General features: G+C 36.9%; 1 protein-coding gene across 4 annotated transcripts; it reads left to right on the forward strand.

The window, feature by feature from the left end:
* Positions 1 to 1,812: 1,812 nt before the first annotated feature.
* Positions 1,813 to 26,628, forward strand: LOC112177994 (allantoate deiminase 2-like). 4 transcript variants are annotated; one of them, XM_040512665.1, is made up of 11 exons: positions 1,813 to 2,204; positions 2,325 to 2,419; positions 2,747 to 2,850; positions 2,932 to 3,016; positions 3,122 to 3,238; positions 3,598 to 3,714; positions 3,850 to 3,936; positions 25,591 to 25,833; positions 25,915 to 26,040; positions 26,127 to 26,288; positions 26,388 to 26,628. In XM_040512665.1, the coding sequence occupies exons 1-11, from the start codon at positions 2,078 to 2,080 to the stop codon at positions 26,463 to 26,465; spliced, it is 1,341 nt and encodes a 446-aa protein (XP_040368599.1). In that variant the 5' UTR covers positions 1,813 to 2,077; the 3' UTR covers positions 26,466 to 26,628. The 4 variants fall into 4 exon arrangements, 1 of the variants encoding a protein (XP_040368599.1); XR_005804630.1 differs by lacking the exons at positions 1,813 to 2,204; positions 2,325 to 2,419; positions 2,747 to 2,850; ... (5 more) ...; positions 26,127 to 26,288; positions 26,388 to 26,628 and adding exons at positions 23,233 to 23,471; positions 23,592 to 23,778; positions 23,985 to 24,088; ... (3 more) ...; positions 24,847 to 24,952; positions 25,088 to 25,174 and having other exon boundaries at positions 25,591 to 25,727; XR_005804629.1 differs by lacking the exons at positions 1,813 to 2,204; positions 2,325 to 2,419; positions 2,747 to 2,850; ... (5 more) ...; positions 26,127 to 26,288; positions 26,388 to 26,628 and adding exons at positions 23,235 to 23,471; positions 23,592 to 23,685; positions 23,985 to 24,088; ... (3 more) ...; positions 24,847 to 24,952; positions 25,088 to 25,174 and having other exon boundaries at positions 25,591 to 25,727.
* The last annotated feature ends 26 nt before the right edge of the window (positions 26,629 to 26,654 follow it).

The following is a 26,654-nucleotide window of genomic DNA, read 5'->3' on the forward strand; positions in this document are numbered from 1 at the left end:
GAAGGATAAAAAAAACAAGGTATCTCGTCTGTAATATTCAGCTGAGAAATTGTAGAGTTAGATGACACTTCTAAATGTACTCGGGTTGCACTTAGCTGAAATCCCAGATAAATTAAATTTGGGATTTCAATATTAGGTAACACCTCCAAGTATAAACCCACACCTCACAAAAGGGACTGAAGCACTTTTTTTCATGTCTCTTTGTCAATTTGCATGGGCATCAATCCTTCACTGTCTCAGGGGTTAACAGATTTTTGCATGGGCATCATCGGAACTTACACTCGAGATACCTTCCGTTAGATATGCCAACTACATTATTTTAGGCTTCGGATCCAAAATTCTGAAAAATCCGTCATCATTATGATATCGATTGGCTCGGTCAATTGATTCAAGCTTAATAACCCTATTTTTGTGCACTACAAGCTTCAAAGGGCAAGAGCATCATCGGATCGTACACTTGAGAAACTTTTTGTTAGATGTGCCGACTACATTATTTTAGGTTTCGGATCCAAAATTAGGAAAAATCCGTCATCATTATGATGTCGATCGGCTCGGTCAAATAATTAAGGCTCATTAACCCTATTTTTGTTCACTACAAGCTTCAAAGGGCAACATCATAATCGAATGGTACACTTGAGAAACTTTCCGTTAGATGTGCCAAGTACATTATTTTAGTTTGCGCGTCCAAAATTCAGAATAATCCATCATCTTTATGATGTCGATTGGTCGGTCAAATGATTAGGGTTTAATAACCCTATTTTTGTTCACTACAAGCTTCAAAGGGGAAGAGCTTCATCGGATCTTAAATCTGAGACACCGATCATTAGATATGCCAAGGACATTATTTTAGGCTTCGGATTCAAATTTTGAAAAACTCAGTCGTAGTTATGACTTTGATCAACTCAGTCAACCGATTAATGCTTAATAACCCCTATATTTGTTCATCACACGCTTCAAAGGATAATGGCGTCATTGGAGCGTACCCTTGAGAGACCGACCTTTAGATGTGACAAGTACATTATTTTAGGCTTCGGTATCAAAATTCGAACAATTCCATCATAGTTATGATTTCGATCCACTCAGTCAACAAATTAAAGCTTAATAACCCTATTTTTTTACACATAGAGGTAATATACAATAAAGATTTGTTTTACAAAATTTAAGTTAGAATTTTAGCTCACCCAAAAATATTGTTTTCTATCTCTGTCTCTTATGATTATCACACGATGAGTATACAAAAAGCAAAACACAAAATTATAATACATGATTTGAATTCCATTCATTTCTTACATCTTCTGCTTCGAGCCTACGGTTCTCATGCAGTTTTTAAAGGAACCAAGGAAGCATGTTTATAGTTCAACATGTATAGTATTTTACGATGTAGCAATTGCATGGAACTTTTTCTATACCCAGCCATCTTATGTTGTATTGTTTATTACTTTATTATCCATGGATTCACTTATTATATGATGAATCTGTGCATATAAACTAAACTGGAGGAATATTTTGTAGGTCCAGGAGTGTCCGATAACATAAAAGTGTCCGATAACATAAAAAATTTGATGTAAATATATATATATATATATATATGAAATGTTATCTGAAATCATTTGACAGTTGAATGTATATTGATGATTAAAGTATTTATATTTCTAATTTAATTTTGAAAAATCAAAAGTAGAAGCAAAAGAGTTTCAGAGAAATTAGAAAATCAAAATAAAATTCGAAGAGGCAAATAGACCATTCTATCTTTGCTCCATCTTTCCCAATTGAATGCTTCTTCTTTTATCTCACGTATGACAGCACTGACTCCTGAATCATAGGTTCCTTCTAAGTTATTACCCAGCACTCGCATCTTGCATGGCTCCCCTCCACATATTACAACCAAGAGTCTGCCACGTCACCCGATGCCCCACACATCTCCGAGTGGGCCCTTACATCAGAGCCACCTCCAGCCGTTACCAATCCCCATAACCACAAACAATCACAGAGACCAAACCTTATAAAGGAGTACAAAGCTTAGCACTGAGTTTCAGTTGCGTGTGGCTTGCTTCTCTGAATTGGGTTTTAGGCAGCCATGACAGTGGTTACACGTGTCTCCCAGAGAACCCATTCCGCCATTAGTCCCACCTCCGTTTTGGCTCTGGCTTGCCCTTTCTTGCTTCTGGTCTCTTCACCCATCACTCCCTGTTTTGGATTTTCTGGTAATTAATCAATGGCTCTGGCATGTTGATTTTGTAAAGGTTTGATCTTTTTTTGGTCTGAGTAAATAAAGGTTCAATCTTTACATGGCATTGATTTGTTGTTGATGATGATGTGAATAGGTGTTGGACAAGAAGATGAGAGAAACAGAGGAGGGGATTTGTATCAGGAAATATTGAGAGATGAGGCTGTGGCAAGACTTCATCAGCTTGGAAAGGTCCCATTTGTTATTTCTGTATATAATATTGCAGCTGTTGTCTATTTTCTGTATCAACAATCCTGAGTAGCTCAAACTTTCATTGAAAAAAAGTAATTTATTTCCAATCTGCAAGACTGAATCCGATTTCTGAAAAGTACCAAGTATTGGATTTCAAATTGGTGAACATTTAGTTAGAAATATAGTCATCTATAGAGACCAGTCAAAGGATTAATTTCTAGAGAATTCTTCTAGTCCAACTTGAATTCAAGTTAATACTGAATTAACTTGTTACATTATATGTTGTTGTTATTGTTCTTGAATTTTGCTTGGTGTCTGAATCAATAGGTAAGTGATGGTGATGGTTATCTTGAGAGGATATTCATGACCCCAGCAGCTGTGAGGGCTGGAAGTCTTATCCTCGAATGGATGGAGGATGCTGGTTTGAGAACGTGAGCTTCAATCCTAATTTGTTTGCATCCAAACAGTAGTGTTTGAGGAATTCTTGGCTCATGTTTGGTCTTGATTTCCAGGTGGGTTGATTGCTTGGGAAATGTACATGGTCGAGTTGAGGGTACAAATGCTAGTGCTGAGGTTCTAATACTTGGTTCTCATTTGGTACTGTTCTTTTCCCATAAATTTCCTAACTGAATTTGTACTCTGGTACTACAAACAACAGGAGTAATTAACAGTTCCATCCCCTTTATCTATTTGTTATAACAGGATACTATTGTTGATGCCGGGATATTTGATGGGTCTTTAGGCATCATTTCTGTGGTATCTGTATTGAAGGTTTTGAGTATCGATGGAAAATTGGGAGAACTAAAGTGGGCGGTTGAGGTCAGTGTAAAATTGAGGTTTTATGGAAAGATATCATTGGCTCATTGAAAAATATCATTGACTACTTCACAAGAAACATTTCACTAAATCTCTTCCACTGTATGCAGAAATTACTGTTTGGTGGCTCTGCTAGAATTCTAACTACTAATATCATGTTTCTTTTGCTCAACATCTGTAGGTAATAGCATTTAGTGATGAAGAAGGAATAAGGTTTTAGTCTACATTCATAGGAAGTGCTGCTATAGCTAAAATTTTACCTGTTTCAGGACTGCAAATAACTGATAAAAGGTTTCCTCGAATAAATCCTAATTTATATCTATTTGTAACACTATTCTTTATCAATTAATTTATGATTATAGTCCTTGTTCAGTGGTGTGACAATCCAAGAAGCTCCTAAGAAAAACTCCATTGCAGTTACAGAGGAGCACTTGCAGCAGCTCAGATATGACCCAAAGTCAGTTTGGGGTTATGTTGAGGTATAATGCCCTACGCTGATTATGTTGATAACCTGTATTAGAATATTCTCTGTGGAAACAGCAATAAAATGGATGCATGTTATAGGTTCTTCTAGTGCTCAGACTGCAAACTCTGCTGATTGTTTCATGTTGTAGATTCACATTGAACAAGGGCCTGTACTGGAATGGGTTGGTTTTCCTCTAGGAGTTGTTAAAGGCATAGCTGGACAGACAAGACTAAAGGTATCAAAAGTGTTTCAGCTTTTCATAGGTGCATGTCTAAATTATGTTTCATTTAATCATACAAACAAGAAAAATTTCCGTAGTTGAGAATTGTACTATGCAACTACACATATATGTCTGGAACTCATGGGATTAAAAAAGGGACTAATATTGATTTTTAGGTCCTGGAAAAAGTGGAACAATATCTTTATGAGAAACTACACGTCTCATAAGGGAAAATTTATGTATAATTTCATGAGAGAACCAAGAAGTTGAATTCAAAAGCTCCAATTATAGATTGTATTTCATCATACAGATGTTGATGTATAAAGTAGTAAACTACAATGGCATTATATTATACTTTATTTCGGTTGAGCCGTCCAATATACATAAACATGGAACAGTTCCAATGTCCATGTGTCATGACCCTATGGCTACTGCTGCAGAAGCCATTGTATTGTTAGAAAGCCTATGTAAGCATCCTCAAGATTTTCTGTCTTTTGATGGTCAATGCAAAAGTTTCTCATTAGAATCACTTTCAACTTACTCGTTTGTACTGTTGGTGAGATATCGACTTGGCCAAGTGCAAGTAATGTTATTCCAGGACAGGCAAGAAGTTTATCTCTTGACATTGCTAAATTTGATATTAAATGCTAAATCGGGTAATGAAAATGATGTTCTTGATTTCAGGTAACATTCACAGTAGATTTACGTGCAATTGATGACATGGGACGTGAAGCTGTTGTATGTGAATTATTTAACCGATTGTATCAAATATGTGATAGGCGTTCAGTTTCGTGCACAATTGATCGTAAGGTGTGGAACTTTTCATGTCCTAGTCAATCATTTGTAGGTAGCTTAAAAAGTAAGATAGTAACCTTACATGCTTTGAACCTTTTCAGCATGATGCAAATGCAGTCATTTGCGATTTTGAGCTGACTTTGAAGCTGAAGTCAGCAGCTTATCTTGGGCTCAAGAGAATGACAGGTTCTGTTCAGGATGAAGTACATGTATTAATGAGTGGAGCAGGACATGATGCAATGGCTCTGTCTCATTTAACTAAGGTTTGTTATCTTTAATTTGCAAGATGAATCATGAACCATATGTTACTATTTTTGTTATTTCCTGTGGTGTATAATTCTGGTCTCCAAAAATATGAACTGGTGGGTATGCTTTTTGTCCGCTGTCGAGGAGGCATAAGTCACTTCCCTGAAGAACATGTATTAGATGATATGATGTTTGGGCATCTGGATTGGCAATCCTGGCATTCATAGAGACTCAGCTCTAGATTGGAACATTTTTTTTCGACATTACTGTATATATAGGAGAAATCTCAATAATCTAGTATGTGACGAATGATGGGTCTTGTATGTGACAATTCTTTTGTCAAGTACAAACCTAAAATTAAGGGATCATATTTACTCTGCAATGTGAAGCCCCTGCATAATGTTTCTCATTTTACTAGTACTGTGATATTTTCTATTCTTTATTTACTAGTACTGGAGGTCTAGCCAATGGAAGTGCGACCCCGGGCCAGCGCCCCCCAATCCCCCCATTTTATTCATATGAAACAGAAAAATTTACAAACCAAGAGGGGGACATAAAACCTTACCTCTTCAAGGAAATTTCACAACTTTCTATCAAAAACAAAAGCCAAACTTGATAATACGGACACTCACAACTTTCTATCAAAAATAAAAGCCAAACTTGATAATACGGACACTCAGACTGACCATACAAGTGAAAAAAGAAAAGCATAGCAGCTAAATCATTGCTGCTATTACCAAAATAATAACAGCAACATCTAATCAAACAACAAGGTTCATAAGGAAATGTACATACATTACTGCATAGATAGAATAGATAAAAATCAGAAAGTATATTATATAGCTACTGCTTTCTTTTTGTTTTGTTTCCGATCACTGCCTTGCGGCTTTCAAACGAGCTACTTTCAATGCAATTGCTAGTGCTACTTTCTCTTTGATGTGGTCAAAAAATTGAAAATAAGCATACCTCCATGACTTCTTCAATATCAATGTGCCACAAACACTCCAAAAGCCTATGATAAAGCCAAGCACCACGCTGGTATATAAACCAAGCTTTTCATCATCCGCTTCATGAGGCTCATGCATGTTGCCTCCATCTTCTGTGCAATTTGAAAGAGGAAATCCACAGAGTGAAGGATTGCCCTCATAAATAGATGAATCATCGAGCGTCTGAAGTTGGTTGCCCGAAGGAATTCTTCCGGTCAACTTGTTGCAAGACAAGTTCAAGTGAGATAAGAAGGTCAGAGAAGCGAGACTTTGTGGAATCTGTCCTGAAAGCTGGTTCTGGGAGAGGTCAAGTGTTTCAAGCAAGTGCAAGTTTCCAATTTTTGAGGGGATATTTCCTCTTAATTGATTAATGGACAAGTTTAATGTAGCTAATCGAACGAGACTGCTGATTTCTTCAGGAATTTCACCTTCTAAATCATTATGCGAAAAATCAATAATGGTTAGAAGCATCTCATTGTCAGAGAAGTATTCACTTGCTCTTCCTTTTACAGTCACAGTTATTACCTCAAAATCACTAGAGTAGATCCAGCGCCCATCCCTACTATAGATTAAAGAAGTCAATTTATTCAAACAGTTGGGAATAGTCCCTGAAAATCTATTGTGACTAAGGTCTAGGATCTGAAGGATAGGAAGACTGCACAAATGATGAGGAATATGTCCACTTAAAGAGTTTGATCGCAATTGCAGCACTGTGAATGTGGATACTTTTGATCCTATCCAAGAAGGTATGCTTCCAGTAAATTTGTTGCCTCCAAGATAAAGTCTGTCCAATAATGAGCAATTTTGCAAGGCAGAAGGAATTTCTCCGCTAAATTGATTGTTGTCTGTATTCAGTATATAAAGAGAACTTGGAATGCCCATTGAGCTTGGAATATTACCAGACATATTGTTGTTTGAGACATCCACAATTTGTATGTTGCTCCACAAACTCCATTCTTTAGGGAATTCTCCGGATAACTGATTGTTATTCAGAGCAAGTTCATATAGAGATTGAATGTTACAAATAGATGATGGAATAGTGCCATCAAATTGATTATGGCTCAAAACTATGGAACCCAGATTCGGAAAAGAGTTGAATCGGAATGGAAGCTTTCCACTTATTTGATTGGAAGATAAATCCAACCCATGGATCTGGGCAGATATCTTAAAGAGCCATTCCTCTGGTATTGCACCCGAGAGTCCAGCATTCACAAGTGAGACTGACTCGAGCTCAGTTTGAGATTGAAGCCATACAGGGAAGCCGGGGCCTACTCGGCAGTTGTGCATTTCAATGTGGTGGAGCTTGAAAGGAGGAATCCATTCATAATCAATCAAATTGAAAATGATGGGCACAGGTGGGGCTGTGCTAACTACAAAAGACTCTAATTTTGTGAGATTTATGAAATGGGCTTCGGTTAAATTTCCTTCCCATGAATTATAAGATAGATCAAGGCTCACTAGCTGAGAAAGTTTTCCCAAACTTTGAGGAATGGAACCGTTGAAAATATTACCACTAAGATCAAGTGTCTTCAGGGATGATGATAAATTGCTGATAATAAATTCTGGAATGGATCCCCAGAAAGAGTTGGAGCTGAGATCGAGATGCTGCAGGCTTCTCAGCATTCCCAATGAACTTGGCAATTTGCCTACCAGCCCACAGCCATACAAATCTAGTGACTCCATTCTATTAAATGAACAATTTGAGAAACCACTCAAAAACTCTTCAATCCCCCCATCAATTTGACTAGATGCAAGACTTAATGACTTGAGCCTACACAAATTTCCACTAAATTTGGGAAATTGACCTTTGAGTCCTACAGTCCGTAAGTCAAGGTGTTCTAGAGATTTGAGTCTTAAAAATTCATCAAGAAAGGGGCCACTGAAAGAATTCCCACTCAGATCAACTTTTGTAAGGCTAGTAAGATTAAACATCCATTTAGGATATGAAAAATTAATACTATTCAATGACATATCAAGGACCAAAAGTGATGTGAAGTTAATTGTAGTCATGGAGAGTGGAAGCTGGTTTCCACCAATTTCGCAACTAGACAAATGCAACTCTAAGAGTGAAGGAAGCATGTTAACCTCATGTAGCCAACTAACTCCTATGCTGCTAAGGTTCACACCTCTAAGATTGAGGTATTTTAGGGAAGAGAGATGAGAAAGCCAATTCAAGTTTTTGGAAGAAAGAGAATAACTAGAACCGAGGTCAAGATAGTTCAAGTTTGAGAGGTTACCAAGGGAAGAAGGAATCTCTCCCGCAACTGAACACAAAGACAGGAAACTTGAAAAATTGAGATATCTCAGACTTGTAAGCTCCCCAATAAACTTGGGAATGTGAGTCCCTTGAAAATCATTCGAGCTCAAGTCTAAGTAACTCAAATGTTTCAAGCCAAGCAAAGAAGGATTAATTAACTTACCCCCCAAAAAAGATTGAAGATACTCCGTGGTGTTCCACTGATCATCACCACGGGTGTATGGATATGTATTACGGAGGTCAACCGTTGCAACATGACCAGTGCGGTTGTTGCATGAAATCCCTGTCCATTGGCAGCATTCGTGACCAGCCCAAGAAGAAAGCTTACCAGATGGATCACTGAGATCTTGTTTAAAGCTGAGAAGTGCTCGCCTCTCTTCCTCCATGCATGATCCCACCACGACACTGCTATTGCTTAGGCACGAAGATGCCAAAAATAACAAGAGCAAGAAGTGAAGAATGAGGCGAGAGATCGGGTTAAAGTAAACATAGATATCCATTATTTTCAGGCCTTTAGTTGCAGATGCATAGGATGCTGAGCACAAGTTGAATTTATAGCAAGTCTAAGGTTGAGCCGCGTGGTTAGATTTATTTGTCCAGAATATTCCAAGTCGTCATGCAACATCAACCCAATTTACAAGTGTGGGTTAGATAGAAATCCAATGAGTAAAGACTTTGAAGAGTCTCCCTTCTCCGCTGTCCTCCTAGGTCGTTTCTGGGAGTATTCTCTAGTAGCAAAGTGGAACATGATTGTACAAAATTAGTCATACACATAGTTGTACCTTTTTTTTTTCCGAAAATTCTATCGTGCTGCGTGTGGCGAGAGCACTGTTGGTCACGTGGCGCGCATGAGATCGGTTAAAATAGCATCAGAGGGGTTAGATAGAGATATAAAGTGATCATGACCGTTGAATTATGTAACCGGCTGACCCTTTGGTTGGATCGGAATCCTCACCCGTGTGAGATGAATCTGGAGATGCCATGCGAAGGAAAAGAGTAGGTTCTTCTTCCCCAATATAATTGGTTAGAGAAGGCTCTGGTTCAATCAAGACAAATGCGTTCAGTGCGAGAAACCAATTTGTTGCATCATCTTAATAAGACACATGCCTAATGCTATTCTGGTAAAAACCAATTTGTTTATGGATTGAAACTAATTAAATTGCTTCATGGTTTTGATTTGTTACCGTCAAATCTCCTACTTATGATGCTAGTAATTCACCGACATTTAGTATGCAACAACACTATGTAGAATTTGTTATCTAATACTATCAGGATAATTATATTTGGAAGTAAAAGGCAAAATTTCACAATACAATTGTACGGCAGGTGAGGGTTCATTGATTACTCTAGATTCCAGAAGGTAGTACAGAATACCTTTTTGATTTCATTAGCTTAATTATGTCAAACTGAAAAGGTAGGACTTCCATCTCTGTGAACTGTAAGACCATTACTGAGGAAGTGTTCTTATAGCTAAGACCGTATGTTGGCTTAGCAGTTAGTTTAAAGTTAAGGATGGAGTTGAGAGTTTAACCAAAGAGCGTAGGAGATTAGTCCTAATTACTTTTTATGGACTAAAAAACTTGAAAGCTTCAGACCCTCTTCGATAGTAATCTTAGAGGTTCATCCGGTGAATGATTCTCTTCAGTTTGTCTTGTTGGAAATTTTTGGTCTGCTATAGAGCTAAGCTTAACTTTGTTTTGCACCATAAACCCCACCCTTTTGCGGCAAACAACATGGAGAGTGAGCTCTCTGAAATGTGGACTCAATCTTCATCTATAGTCCTCAATTGTATTTCTGATAGTTATTTCAGTCTTGGGTCATTTGTTAAGGAAGTCTGATTTTGATGATGCCTAAAACTTACTGTTATTGATGGAAGTAGCAGTAAAGCTAGAAAACATTTTGTGCTTGGTTCCTAAAATAACAAGATTAACCTTAACATTTGATTAGCAGTATCGTTGGCCTCTTCTTTTCCATCCTCTGTAATGCAGTATCAATCAAGTAGACATAATGCCTAAACTTTCTAATAAAGCATTCATGAGATTGCTTGTCGTTATGTGGCCTCACAAGTGTACATTCCTTTTTCTAGTTCTGCATTCCATGAGGGGTGTCTCCAATTTATACGTACTAAGATAGTCAGACACAAAGCATCTTGAAGTTTCTAAATTTTTATATGCAAAAGAGCCAGATGTTTTACCTTTGAAGTGGATTTGCAGGATTTACGAAAGCTTGTTTGTACCTGCGTATAGCTTCTGGTCTTCTAGTACCAGAAGCCAAGCTGTTTCGGCATTTGGAGGATTTGCTTTATGTGGTTAAAGCCAAACCCCATGATCGCAGGATGATGTGTGACTCACCGATTGTGCAAACCAAGTTGAGCCAGTAAGGCTGAATTCTTGTTCTTTGTAGTTACTCTTTCTTGTTTTAGTTATATATGCAGGGGATCTCTGAGCTTTTCCTTTGTAATGATTTCTTCTTTGTTCTTTGGTTGCATTTTGCAGAAGTAATTCTCTCTGTAAATGTTCTCATTCTAGCATCTCATGTGATTCTGAATTTCAGTCAGAGGTTGTGAAAGATGACTCGTTGTCAAAGGTAAGTAACGGTGCACATCTTCCAGGCAAATGCTTTCGAATTGCTAAAATGTTCTGTTGGGAACCACGTGAATTCGATTGATCTGGAAATGAATGAATTTGTGCTATTCATTTGCGAGTGAAGTCTACTGTTATTTAATAAAGATATTTCCAGGCTAGTTTAGTAAATTCAGGACATGGACTCTCTCTTCTAGGAATTTGCATTCCGAATCCGCTGAGAATTTCTAGAGCTGAAATCTTTGGAATTTGAGGAAATCATGTGTGTCGTAGCACGTTCTAGCAAAATCTTTGTTGCTTATGGATTATGCGTAACTTGGTCCAAAATACTAACTACATATAACTTTATTCATTGTCTGTAGTATGTTTGGTTTTTCTTTAGTGGTCAAACTACAGTTCCTAAATTTGGTATTTTGTTTGATTTTTGGGTGAGTAATCTTGATGAAGGTATTGAACGACTTGGATCCTGCAATAAAAGTTCATACCCGACGAGTTCCAGCTTGAATAGGATGTGAGCTTTTTCCCTGGAAGCAACAAGCAAATTATGCGTCTCTTTTCTACTATTCTGTTTGCATTTGTAAGGGGTTCATGTGAAAGTTTAGGAATAATAGTACATGACAAAGGAATTTATTTTAAATTCAATAAGATGTGTTAGTTAGGAGGCAGTTGTGTAATTGCATCAACTAGAGGGATTCAAATTCAATACGGTATTTATTGGTATGCTAGACCCATTTTTAGCAATCCTGTATTGTCTTTGAACTGTCGTGAAATTCCTCATATTCCACCTAATGAGCGTCTGATTGTTCGAATCTCCTCCAGTATCTTAGAGCTGTTATATATTTAAGGACATCTTTGCCATAGTGTCACCAATGGATGTGCTTCTACTATAGGTACAAAGATTGGAACAGCAGCTGCTTGAAGAAATAGAGCTACGTGCTATTCTGGAAAATGCAATTGAGAAAAATGCTACTAAATTCTCCAGTCCAGCATGCCTTCCTTACAATGTATGTTTTCTAAACATTGTTTAATTTATCCTCTCTATTTCAGCATTTCCTAAATCATCAGCTCAACAAGCGAGTGAAAGTCCTAAAATCGACATTTTGTAAATTTTAGGACTTTTGGATTCATAGTGGACTAATATGAAGTTTGCGATCGAGCAATGTGACATTGTCCACTTAATGTTTGATATAAATCATTTATTTTTTAATCTTCTGTTACATAAAACATATGTACAGGCTCAAGAGCTCCTATTCTCCTAAGCATTATTACTGCAGTGGAGGTGACAGTTTCCGAACTAGAACAGGAGTTGGTTGCATTGCATTTCCAACTAAGTCAAGAAAGAAATGAAAGAAGGCTGGCAGAATATCGTCTGAGGCATCCATCTCCTCGGTCAATGTCTCCTCGCCCGTCCAGCATTATGAAACTACCGGTATAATGTCTTGTCATATATTGATCTCATATTGTTTAATGACCTGGCTGAAATAGAGTAATATTGCTGATTTTATGGATGTTGTCATTAATATCGTTCTCTGTGCTTATTTAGATTTCATCTTCCAGAATGTCTGCTGACCACTTGAGGTGGGTATCCAACTGGGGGATTAACAGCACGTGCAATACAGTTGGGAAGTAAATCTGTTTTACTGGCACATGCCGTGCACGTGCAATCGTTTCGATATCTGGGAAGTCGTCCTTGGCTTGAAGACATCAGATCTGAAGTGTGTGTTAAAACCATATACATGCTCACAACATATGCACACAAACATAAAAGGGATTAAGGCTTACCTTCAGCAATCACTGGCATGGATTCCATCTTATGCAGCTGCAAACACGATCACTGAATATGGTCTTCTGTTACTTACCAACTTGCTTCTCAATGGACAGAACAATATGCAAAACGTCAGTAGTAATCAGGGACCAATTCATCTGTATATATATGAGACTTAACCCTCAAGAAGCTTCCCATTAAGGCTATCCATATCGGTTTAGGTTTCCTAGTTAGATTCCTAATGTAACACTTCATTGTAGTCTTTCTTGCAGACTAAGAATATGATTACTTACCTTAATGAATAGATACACTGCTTCATTAAGTTACAAGTATTGATTTACAGTTTGTATCCATGTTAAGCTAGGTTTGACATTTAGCAAATCATCAATTATTTTATGATGATATGTGTTAAGTCCATATTTGATCTAACAATCTCCCCCTTGGACTCACACATATCATACTCGATGAATTGCACCAGATAACATCAAAACCTACTTAACTTACTGAAGTGCGCGCCAGATGACAAACTCAAATCGAAAATCCATTCCAACATGGTCAGATCACAGTTACTTTTGCAGAGCAAGAAACAGTATACATTTTAACAAAAATGCAGAGTTTCAAAACCACAACCATAAGTTCCTGCAATCCACATATGTCAAACCAGAAGTGATACAATATATGTTAATGTGTATCAACAAGTAAACATATATTAGGTCCTACTTTACGTTTCTAAAACCAGAAACTCAAGCAATTTTTCTGAACACTGATGGCTTAAAACATTGCTTGAACCTTAGCATCATGCTGTACATGATTTAAGCCATCTGATAGCAAGTATGACATTCAAAACAAGATGATAATTTCCAAAATAAAACAATAAAGCTGCAGCAAAATCATATTTGGAAATACCTCGAAATTTTATTGATAATAATAAACTGCCATGACAAATAAGTTGTGATAAACAAAAGTCAAAAATATCACAACTGAAAATACAAGAACTCAAGAACCTTAAAATTTTAAATTGCTCCAACTGGACTAACTCTACTGAACCTAAGCATCTAAATTAGCTAAAACTCCAATGCTTGTTGTATGCTTCTGGAATGCTGCTACTGACAAGGCCTTGGTGAAAGGATCTGCTAACTGTGAATTTGTGTCAATACTCAAAACAACTATTTCACCATGCTTTACTCTTTCTCTAACACTGTAATACTTTAGATCAATGTGTTTAGAATTATTTGACCTTTTACTGTTCTTGCTAAAGAAAACTGCAGCCTCATTGTCACAATAAATCACAAGTGTTCCAGCCACAATGTGACTCAATACTTTGGTCTGCATGAGAAAATTCCTAATCCAAAGTCCTTCACACACAGTTTCATATACTGCAATACGAAAATGTTCACCTGGTCAGTTATTGACCAAGAAAATAATGCTCAACCACCCTTGGATTTACATCCAATGGCAGAGAAAATTATTATTAAGTTGAGGTGTTTTGTTTTCTACCCTTGGATGTAAATCTAAGGGTTGTTGAGCATAAATTCTTTGGTCAGCAACTGACCAGGTGAACACCACTGTACTGCAATAAATTCAGCTTGCATAGTAGAAGTTGAAACAAGTGTTTGTTTCATGGTTTTCCAAGCAATAGCACCTCCTGCAAGCATGAACACATATCCACAAGTCGACTTCTTGGAGTCTGGATAATTCCCTGCAAAATCCGAGTCTGAGAATCCAATAAGTTTCAGATCCTCCACTTGCCTATAAACTAGCATGTGGCTTTTAGTTCTCTGCAGGTATCTCAACACTTTCTTCCCAGCTACCCAATGTTCATGGCCTAGATTAGATTGAAATCTTGACAAAATCCCTACTGCAAAAGACAAGTCAGGCCTAGTGCAGACTTGTGCATACATGAGACTTCCTACAAGTCTGGCATAAGGCTTTGATTCCATATTTTCCTTTTCAACATCACTATTGGGACTTTGCTTCTTGGTTAGTTTATCTCCTTTGGACATGGGGACTTCTCCAGTTGCACACTTCTCCATACCAAATCTCTTTAGAATTTTGGTAACATAATTCTGTTGAGACAAACCAAGTAGTCTCTGTGCTCTATCTCTTTTAATTAATCTCAATACCTAGTACATAGGATGCTTCTCCTAAGTCTTTCATGTCAAAATTTTTTGACAGAAAACTCTTGGTATCTTTAAGCAGTTTAATGTTACTGCTAGCTAAAAGTATATCATCCACATAGAGTACCAGAAAAATAAAATTGTTCCCAACAGTCTTCAAATAAACACACTCATCAACAAGATTTTCTGTAAATCCAAAAGTAGAAATCACATAATCAAATTTCTTGTACCACTGTCTAGAAGCTTGTTTTAGGCCATAAATTGATTTTCTTAACTTACACACTAAATTTTCACTTCCAGCTTGTACAAACCCTTCTGGCTGCCTCATATAAATCACTTCATCTAGTTCACCATTCAAGAACGCTGTTTTAACATCCATCTGGTGCAGCTCCATATCAAAATGAGCCACTAAAGCCATGATTATCCTAAACGAGTCTTTTGTAGAAACTAGAGAAAAAGTCTCAGTAAAGCCAATGCCCTCTTTCTGTGTAAAACCCTTGGCAACTAACCTTGCTTTATGTCTCTCTACATTGCCATTTGCATCTCTTTTGGTTTTGAAAACCCATTTACAACCTATAGGCTTCTGGTTGGGGTCAGGTTCAACTAATTCCCAAACTGCATTTTGACTCATGGAATTAATTTCTGCTTCCATTGCTAGCTGCCATTGATGAGATTCACTACTTTCAATGGCCTGATTAAATGTAGTTGGATCATTGTCCTCTGCACAGTCCATTTCAATTTCTGCTTTTTGCAGATAAACAATGTAGTCACTCTCTTCCCCCCCATAAGTTGGTTTTCTTGCTCTCTGTGATCTTCTAGGCAGAGCCACTGGAGGATTTTGAGGTTCAGTTACATGGGCAGTGACTTGACCAGGTACAGTTACATGGTCAGTGACATGGGCAGTGACTTGACCAGGCACAGTTACTTGGTCAGTGACATGGGCAGTGACTTGGTCAGTGACATGGTCAGTGACTTGGTTAGTGACATGGTCAGTTACTCGACCAGGTACAGTTACTTGGTCAGTGACATGGTCAGTTACGTGACCAGTGACATGATCAGTTACATCTTGTTCTAAAGGCAATGCTACACTTATATTCTCATCTGACACAATTTCCTCAAAATCTGAGGTTAAATCCTCAAGGTTTGTATTGTGAACTTTTTCACTTAGAAACTTTACTTGATGTGTTTCAAAATTCTAGGTGAATGATGAGCAGAATATAATTTATAGCTTTAGATTTATCTGGATAACCTATAAAATAGCAACTAACAGTTTTGGGGTCAAGTTTATTCAAGCTTGGATTATAAATCCTAGCTTCTGCATGACATCCCCAAACATGATAGTGATGAAGACTAGGTTTCCTGCCACACCAAAGCTCAAAAGCAGTATTTTCTATGGCTTTGCTAGGTGTCCTGTTGCAAATATAATTTGCAGTTTTTAAAGCCTCACCCCACAGAAATTTAGGCAAACCAGTTGTACACATCATGCATCTAACCATGTTCAAAAGAGTCCTATTCTTTCTCTCTGCAACACCATTCTGTTGTGGATTATAGGGTGTTGTGTATTGAGCTTTAATTCCATTGTCTTGCAACAACAAGGCAAATGAACCCTTTTGTTAGCCGGATTCAGTGTACTTTCCATAGAATTCTCCCCCTTTATCTGACCTCACTATTTTGATTTTCTTTTCTAGTTGATTTTCTACCTCAGACTTAAAGATTTGAAAGGCTTTCAATGCTTGTGCCTTTTCTGAAAGTAGATAAATATAACTGTATCTAGAAAAGTCATCAATGAATGTGATAAAATACACATTCCCACAGATAGTTTGATGCCTAAATGGTCCACATATATCAGTGTGTATGAGTTCTAATAAATTTTGGCTTCTATATGCAGTTTTCTTTCTTGTGTTGGTTATTTTTCCCTTAAAACATTCTACACAATCTGTTAAATCAGAAAAATCAAGTTCATTTAGGATTTTGTTTTTCACCAATATTTTCAGTCTCTCTTTTGAAACATGGCCGAGTCTTCTATGCCATAAAAATGCAGACTTTTCATTTAGTTTGGTTCTTTTAACACCTGTTAAAGTGCTAGTACTGTTTGTGTTATCTTCAACAAGTAAAATTTCTTGTTGAGCCATTGAACAACTTAATTGTAAATAATCATTCGAGATAACACCAGAACCAATTTGAACAGAATTTTTAGAAATAAGAATTCCATTACTATCAATAACAACAAGTCTACAACTAGATTTTACTAAAAGAGAAACTGAAACCAAATTCCTTCTCATGGAAGGTACATAAAAAACATTGTCCAAAACTAACAATTTTCCTAATCCTAAATCGAGCTTTAAGGTTCCAATAGCCTTGACTGCCACTCTCATGCCATTGCCTACACACAGGTTCACTTCATCACTTTTTGGGATTCTGCTCCTTATGAATCCCTGCAAAGAATTAGTAATATGAATAGGTGAGCCTGAATCTATCCACCAAGACTGTGGTTCAACATTTATAAGATTAATTTCTAAAGAAAAAACTGTATTAGAAAAAATCTTACCCTTTTTGGCTAACCAGTTCTTATAGCCAGTGCAGTCCTTTTTCATGTGTCCTACTCTTTTGCAAAAGTAGCACTTGAACCTAAATGGCCTGTTTTCCTTGGCCACTGCAGCTGTTGAACTCTTAGTTATGGCTTTGGTAGGCTTGAGCTTGTTCTGGGGCTTTTTCTTCTTAGGCTTCTCTATGAGATTTATGGCTGTAGCAAGTTCTTTTTCTTCCTTGATCCTAGCTTCCTCATCAACACAGATGGATATAAGTTCATCTAAAGTCCAGTTTCCCTTTTGTGAATTGTAACTGGTTCTTAGATGACTAAAACTGTTAGGTAAGGAATGTAGTGCATAATGCACTACCTGCTCATCCCTAACCCCCATCAATAGCTCCCTGAGTCTGCCATTTATATTGATCATCTTCATAATATGTTCTCTAACTCCCCCTGAACCCATGTACTTCAAATCATGAAACTCCTTGGTTAGTCTAGCTGCTTCTGCCTTTTCACTCTCTTTAAACTTAGCACCTATGAGTTCCAGAAAATCTGATGCTAGCTCAGGCTCTTCTATACTTCCCCTGACAGTCTTGGACATAGAGGTACGAATGAGATTCTTAGCCATTCTATTGGATCTATGCCACTTCTTGTAAAGGTCAGTTTCTTTCTTGGTGCTCTTTTCATTCAATTATATAGGCTTATCCTCAGTAAAGCAATAGTCTATATTCTCATGCATTCCCATATAGTTCTCTACAGAATCTAGCCAAGCTCTATAGTTGGTTCCAGTTAACATCAAGACACTGTTCAAGTTCATGTAGGAGTTACCTAAGGAGCAAAACAAAAATTCATGTGAGTTCTTAATTTGTAAAGAAAATAACATTAAGTTTTCTGCGTTTTATTTAGCTTTAAGCAACCAAAACAAGAACATACAGAAAACCTAAACAATCCATACTTGCATTCATATCAGTCCATAACCAAAAAACAATGCTAAGCAACACTTTTGAGCAGAAGCATAACATTCTGGAGTTCTTTATCAATATGCCATGTTCAATGAAAACAAGTTATCCAAAGAAATTTATCCACATCTTTAGACAGAAGAAAAATTTCTAAGTATCCGAATTTATTTTCATCAAGCATGCATATTGCTGTTTTGTATTCTAAAACCATACTTGACCACTTCTTTGGAAGATAAAACTGAAGCATAGTTTTAAAATACAAAACACAATTTCAGTTTTGTCACTCGATCAGGTACTTGATTAGTTACCTGACCAGTTACATGGTCAGTGACCTGTCCAGTTACATGGTCAGTTACCTGATCATTGTTTTCTGCCAACATCAATGAAGAATGCTTTGTGCATCATAATCACTTATGCCAACAGAAAACCACAAAACCCATGAGCTTTTAACTTTATATTCTACCCAGATTCATCATTGTAAGAAAATTAAGCTCTCGTATCTGTCAATTTTAATAATGTGTAAACAAAATCTGGGAGATTTTTGTTCTTCATGCAATTTTACACAATCACAGATACTATACCATATCATCAATCAATTCAACATGCATATTCAAGCATAACCAAAATTGATTTGATTCCAAGAAACCACAGAACAATCAAGAAATTGTAAATTTCATCCGGTCACCATCTACTCTAACCTAACGCACGCCGGGAATGCAACTAGGGTTCTTGAGCACAATCAAAAACTCAATTATCATGCTATGAATCGAAATCAATTTCACAGAAAAACCTGTTTTTGCTTTTTCCCCAATTTGCTGCTAAAAATCACAGCGGAAGCATGAATTTGATATTTAACCAGATGCAGCAATCGACTTAAGTAACTTACCTTGATCAGTTACATGACCAGTTACATGGTCAGTTACCTGACCAGTTACTTGATCCGTAAAGCAAAAACCTTTTTTTTTTTTTTTTTTGTGTTTGTTTTGCAAAACCCTAAAACGATTTTGATACTTGTGAGCCTATGCTCTGATACCAATTGTTAAAACCATATACATGCTCACAACATATGCACACAAACATAAAAGGGATTAAGGCTTACCTTCAGCAATCACTGGCATGGATTCCATCTTATGCAGCTGCAAACACGATCACTGAATATGGTCTTCTGTTACTTACCAACTTGCTTCTCAATGGACAGAACAATATGCAAAACGTCAGTAGTAATCAGGGACCAATTCATCTGTATATATATGAGACTTAACCCTCAAGAAGCTTCCCATTAAAGCTATCCATATCGGTTTAGGTTTCCTAGTTAGATTCCTAATGTAACACTTCATTGTAGTCTTTCTTGCAGACTAAGAATATGATTACTTACCTTAATGAATAGATACACTGCTTCATTAAGTTACAAGTATTGATTTACAGTTTGTATCCATGTTAAGCTAGGTTTGACATTTAGCTAATCATCAATTACTTTATGATGATATGTGTTAAGTCCATATTTGATCTAACAGTGTGGTGATTTTCTGAGCTACCAGTTGACGATCCATCTCCCATCGCTTGTTTATCGTACGTTGCATTTCAAATTTGATTAGAAGGGTTGAATCGCCTGCGCATGATACTATGGAGTTGTCATACCAATGAAAAGATCTAAAACAAAATATCCAAGGGTGTTTTAGCTGAACTACTATTTATAAATCGTTTATTTGATTTAGAGATGTAAAGATTCTGAAAAGAAAAAATACGTTTTAGAAACTTGTGATACAGAACATAATGATATGGGTGAAGATTGCGCAAGCAAGACACTGGCACTTATCTGAATGCAATGTAGTGTTTTTTCTGTGTTTCATTTACAGAACTTGTGGTTGATTGCCTATTACTCTATTAGTAATATATGTAATGCAAAAGACTTGAAGATAATTTGATGATATGCGAAGGCACTTTCAATTGGTGGATTACATTTTAACATTTGAAATAACATGTGCCATTTAAGAACAGGGAGGGAATGCATTTGGAATGTTTACAAAGTTGGGAGTGCATGTTGAATAAGTATGCGGGGTGGGGTAGCAGGATAATGATGATAACCAATTTCCTATAGCCTGATTAGAAACCTACAGGTGATGCTGTCAACTAAGGTTAGGAAAGACAACAACAAATTGAAAATCAACTCAAAATCAAGGAAACCGGAAACCAGATGAAAGCATAAAGCATCCCGGTTTTCACAATTGTGTGCAAGTTTTTTTATAGTTCTTAGTTTGCTACTTTGTCTCATAGACATTTTATCTGTTTAGTTAGTGAGATATGAAAGCTGGTGATGTTTTCTGTGCACATGTGCTTATCCCCATGCAACTGTTATTCAGTGAGCACCAAGCCGAAGCGTTAACGAAGAAGGGTCAAGGAGGTACAAGAGATGGTAGACATCCAACTGAATCAATTATGTGACTACTGAGTAATCCCTGGTGTAAGTATACATGTATTATATACAACTTATGCAATCTTTCTTTTGCAGGAAAATGATCTTCATGGAGAAACAGATATGGGAAGCATGAAACTGCATCACTAGTGATAGGCGATCAGCTAGTGTATCAATAGCACATTGAATTATTTATCATACTAATCATTGCGTTGAATTCACTTAAATTGTAGCCTAAGAAAGACTGCGTTTAGCATATGTACTGAAAAAGCCATTCAGCATTTTGGACTGCACAGAGAATCAGAGATGGGTACCTGATCTCTAGAGTGCACAATTTGAGCCTAAAAATATTTGTCCAGATTGCCCTGTTATTTCATCTTGCATGCATTGGTGGATACATAAACTCGGTGTACACCTTTGTGATTCATGGTGACATATTTGCATTCTTGCTGACTTTATTGAGCCGGTATTTATAGAGTTCTTAAAGTCATAGATTGCATTTATTTTCGGGTGGAACTCTTTTGTGGGCAACTGCCCCAGTGCCCTGTATGGAAATTATGTATGTTGAGGACTTTGTTCTTTTTTTTGGTCAAAGAGGACTTTGTTCTGGGTTATTCTTTTTCTCTTCTTTGGGTAGTTTGTAAGTTGGCCCATTAAGAATTTGCCATCTTTTAACTATAAATGACTAGAGAGCCTAAGCAATAGTGTAGAAGCAATCCACCTTGAGCACAGCGAAAAACAAATATCAATGGTGGACGACAAATTAAAATCAATCAAAGATCTTCCCATTTCTACTTGCTTGACCCATCAAGACAATAGGGAAACAAGCAAGGATACAAAAAAACCTCCAAAAGGCCATATGCATTTGAGGCCACGAAAATGTTTGAGTCCAGGCAACACAATATTATAGCCTGCTTGAGAAGGATAAAAAAAAACAAGGTATCTCGTCTGTAATATTCAGCTGAGAAATTGCGGAGTTAGATGACACTTCTATATGTACTCGGGTTGCACTTAGCTGAAATCCCAAATAAATTAAATTTGGGATTTCAATATCAGGTAACACCTCCAAGTATAAACCCACACCTCATAAAAGGGACTGAAGCACTTTTTTCCATGTCTCTTTGTCAATTTGCATGGGCATCAATCCTTCACTGTCTCAGGGGTTAACAGATTTTTGCATGGGCATCATCGGAACTTACACTCGAGATACCTTCCGTTAGATATGCCAACTACATTATTTTAGGCTTCAGATCCAAAATTCTGAAAAATCCGTCATCATTATGATATCGATCTGCTCGGTCAAATGATTCAGGCTTAATAACCCTATTTTTGTGCACTACAAGCTTCAAAGGGCAAGAGCATCATCGGATCGTACACTTGAGAAACTTTTTGTTAGATGTGCCGACTACATTATTTTAGGTTTCGGATCCAAAATTAGGAAAAATCCGTCATCATTATGTGTCGATTGGCTCGGTCAAATAATTAAGGCTCATTAACCCTATTTTTGTTCACTACCAGCTTCAAAGGGCAACATCATCATCGAGTGGTACACTTGAGAAACTGTCCGTTAGATGTGCCAAGTACATTCTTTTAGTTTGCGCGTCCAAAATTCGGAATAATCCATCATCTTTATGATGTTGATTGGTCGGTCAAATGATTAGGGTTTAATAACCCTATTTTTGTTCACTACAAGCTTCAAAGGGGAAGAGCTTCATCGGATCGTACACCTGAGACACAGATCATTAGATATGCCAAGGACATTATTTTAAGCTTCGGATTCAAATTTTGAAAAACTCAGTCGTAGTTATGACTTTGATCAACTCGGTCAACCGATTAATGCTTAATAACCCCTATTTTTGTTCATCACACGCTTCAAAGGGTAATGGCGTCATTGGAGCGTACCCTTGAGAGACCGACCTTTAGATGTGACAAGTACATTATTTTAGGCTTCGGTATCAAAATTCGGATAATTCCATCATAGTTATGATTTCGATCCACTCGGTCAACAAATTAATGCTTAATAACCCTATTTTTGTACACATAGAGGTAATATACAATAAAGATTTGTTTTACAAAATTTAAGTTAGAATTTTAGCTCACTCAAAAATATTGTTTTCTATCTCTGTCTCCGATGATTATAACACGATGGGTATACAAAAAGCAAAACACAAAATTATAATACATGATTTGAATTCCATTCATTTTTTACATCTTCTGCTTCGAGCCTACGGTTCTCATGCAGTTGTTAAAGGAACCAAGGAAGCATGTTTATAGTTCAACATGTATAGTATTTTACGATGTAGCAATTGTATGGAACTTTTTCTATACCCAGCCATCTTATGTTGTATTGTTTATTACTTTATTATCCATGGATTCACTTATTATATGATGAATCTGTGCATATAAACTAAACTGGAGGAATATTTTGTAGGTCCAGGAGTGTCCGATAACATAAAAAATTTGATGTAAATATATATATATATGAAATGTTATCTGAAATCATGTGTAGTTGAATGTATATTGATGATTAAAGTATTTATATTTCTAATTTAATTTTGAAAAATCAAAAGTAGAAGCAAAAGAGTTTTAGAGAAAATAGAAAATCAAAATAAAATTCGAGGAGGCAAATAGACCATTCTATCTTTGCTCCATCTTTCCCAATTGAATGCTTCTTTTATCCCACGTATGAAGATAGGTTCCTTCTAATCATAGGTTCCTTTTGCACTGAGTTTCAGTTGCGTGTGGCTTGCCTCTCTGAGTTGGGTTTTAGGCAGCCATAACAGTTGTTACACGTGTCTCCCAGAGAACCCATTCCGCCATTAGTCCCACCTCCGTTTTGGCTCTGGCTTGCCCTTTCTTGCTTCTGGTCTCTTCATCCATCACTCCCTGTTTTGGATTTTCTGGTAATTAATCAATGGCTCTGGCATGTTAATTTTGTAAAGGTTTGATCTTTTTTTGGTCTGAGTAAATAAAGGTTCAATCTTTACATGGCATTGATTTGTTGTTGATGATGATGTGAATAGGTGTTGGAGAAAAAGATGAGAGAAACAGAGGAGGGGCTTGTGTCAGGAAAAATTGAGAAATGAAGCTGAGGCAAGACTTCATCAGCTTGGAAAGGTCCCATTTGTTATTTCTGTATATAATATTGCAACTGTTGTCTATTTTCTGTATCAACAATCCTGAGTAGCTCAAACTTTCATTGAAAAAAAGGTAATTTATATCTAATCTGCAAGTATTGGATTTCAAATTGGTGAACATTTGGTTAGAAATATAGTCATCTATAGAGACCAGTCAAAGGATTAATTTCTAGAGAACTCTTCTAGTCCAACTTGAATTCAGGTTAATACTGAATTAACTCGTTACATTATATGTTGTTGTTATTGTTCTTGAATTTTGCTTGGTGTCTGAATCAATAGGTAAGTGATGGTGATGGTTATCTTGAGAGGATATTCATGAGCCCAGCAGCTGTGAGGGCTGGAAATCTTATCCGCGAATGGATGGAGGATGCTGGTTTGTGAACGTGAGCTTCAATCCTAGTTTGTTTGCATCCAACCAGTAGTGTTTGAGGAATTCTTGGCTCATGTTTGGTCTTGATTTCCAGGTGGGTTGATTGCTTGGGAAATGTACATGGTCGAGTTGAGGGTACAAATGCTAGTGCTGAGGTTCTAATACTTGGTTCTCATTTGGTACTGTTTTTTTCCCCTAAATTTCCTAACTGAATTTGTACTCTGGTACTACAAGCAACAGGAGTAATGAACAGTTCCATCCCCTTTATCTATTTGTTATAACAGGATACTGTTGTTGATGCCAGGATATTGGATGGGTCTTTAGGCATCATTTCTGTGGTATCTGCATTGAAGGTTTTGAGTATCGATGGAAAATTGGGAGACCTAAAGCGGCTGGTTGAGGTCAGTGTAAAATTGAGGTTTTGTGGAAACATATCATTGGCTCATTGAAAAATATCATTGACTACTTCACAAGAAACATTTCACTAAATCTCTTCCACTGTATGCAGAAATTACTGTTTGGTGGCTCTGCTAGAATTCTAACTACTAATATCATGTTGCTTTTGCTCAACATCTGTAGGTAATAGCATTTAGTGATGAAGAAGGAGAAAGGTTTCAGTCTACATTCATAGGAAGTGCTGCTATAGCTGGAATTTTACCAGTTTCAGCACTGCAAATAACTGATAAAAGGTTTCCTCGAATAAATCCTAATTTATATCTACTTGTAACACTATTCTTTATCAATTAATTTATGATTATAGTCCTTGTTCAGTGGTGTGACAATTCAAGATGCTCTTAAGAAAAACTCCATTGAAGTTACAGAGGAGCACTTGCAGCAGCTCAGATATGACCCAAAGTCAGTTTGGGGTTATGTTGAGGTATAATGCCCTACGCTGGTTATGTTGATAACCTGTATTAGAATATTCTCTGTGGAAACAGCAATAAAATGGATGCATGTTATAGGTTCTTCTAGGGCTCTGACTGCAAACTCTGCTGATTGTTTCATGTTGTAGATTCACATTGAACAAGGGTCTGTACTGGAATGGGTTGGTTTTCCTCTTGGAGTTGTTAAAGGCATAGCTGGACAGACAAGACTAAAGGTATCAAAAGTGTTTCAGCTTTTCATAGGTGCATGTCTAAATTATGTTTCATTTAATCATACAAACAAGAAAAGTTTCCATAGTTGAGAATTGTACTATGCAACTACACATATATTCACCTAAAAAAAAAAATGCAACTACACATATATGTCTGGAACTCATGAGGATTCAAAAAGGGACTAATATTGATTTTTAGGTCCTGGAAAAAGTGGAACAATATCTTTATGAGAAACTACACATCTCATGAGGGAAAATTTCTGTATAATTTCATGAGAGAACCAAGAAGTTGAATACAAAAGCTCCTATTATAGATTGTATTTCATCATACAGATGTTGATGTATAAACTAGTAAACTACAATGGCATTATATTATACTTTATTTCGGCTGAGCCGTCCAATATACATCAACATTGTAGGTTACAATGAGAGGTTCCCAGGGGCATGCTGGAACAGTTCCAATGTCCATGCATCATGACCCTATGGCTGCTGCTGCGGAAGCCATTGTATTGTTAGAAAGCCTATGTAAGCATCCGCAAGATTTTCTGTCTTTTGATGGTCAATGCAAAAGTTACTCATTAGAATCACTTTCAACTTCACTCGTTTGTACCATTGGTGAGATATCGACTTGGCCAAGTGCAAGTAATGTTATTCCAGGACAGGCAAGCAGTTTATCTCTTGACATTGCTAAATTTGATATTAAATGCTAAATCGGGTAATGAAAATGATCGTCTTGATCTCAGGGAACATTCACAGTAGATTTACGTGCAATTGATGACATAGGACGTGAAGCTGTTGTATGTGAATTATCTAACCGATTGTATCAAATATGTGATAGGCGTACAGTTTTGTGCACAATTGATCGTAAGGTGTGGAACTTTTCATGTCCTAGTCAATCATTTGCAGGTAGCTTAACAAGTAAGACAATAACCTTACATGCTTTGAACCTTTTCAGCATGATGCAAATGCAGTCATTTGCGATTCTGAGCTGACTTGGAAGCTGAAGTCAGCAGCTTATCTTGGGCTCAAGAGAATGACAGGTTCTGTTCAGGATGAAGTACCTGTATTAATGAGTGGAGCAGGACATGATGCAATGGCTCTGTCTCATTTAAATAAGGTTTGTTATCTTTAATTTGCAAGATGAATCATGAACCATATGTTACTGTTTGTGTTATTTCTTGTGGTGTATAATTCTGGTCTCCAAAAATATGAACAGGTGGGTATGCTTTTTGTCCGCTGTCGAGGAGGCATAAGTCACTTCCCTGAAGAACATGTATTGGATGATGATGTTTAGGCATCTGGTTTGGCAATCCTGGCATTCATAGAGACTCAGCTCTAGATTGGAACATTTTTGTCGACATTATTGTTTCTCATTTTACTAGTACTGTGACATTTTCTATTCTTTATTTACTAGTACTGGAGGTCTAGCCATTGGAAGTGAGACCCCCGCTGCCCCCAATCCCCCCATTTTATTCATATGAAA

This window comes from Rosa chinensis, chromosome 1 (genome assembly GCF_002994745.2).
Source record: "Rosa chinensis cultivar Old Blush chromosome 1, RchiOBHm-V2, whole genome shotgun sequence".
NCBI lineage: Eukaryota > Viridiplantae > Streptophyta > Magnoliopsida > Rosales > Rosaceae > Rosa > Rosa chinensis.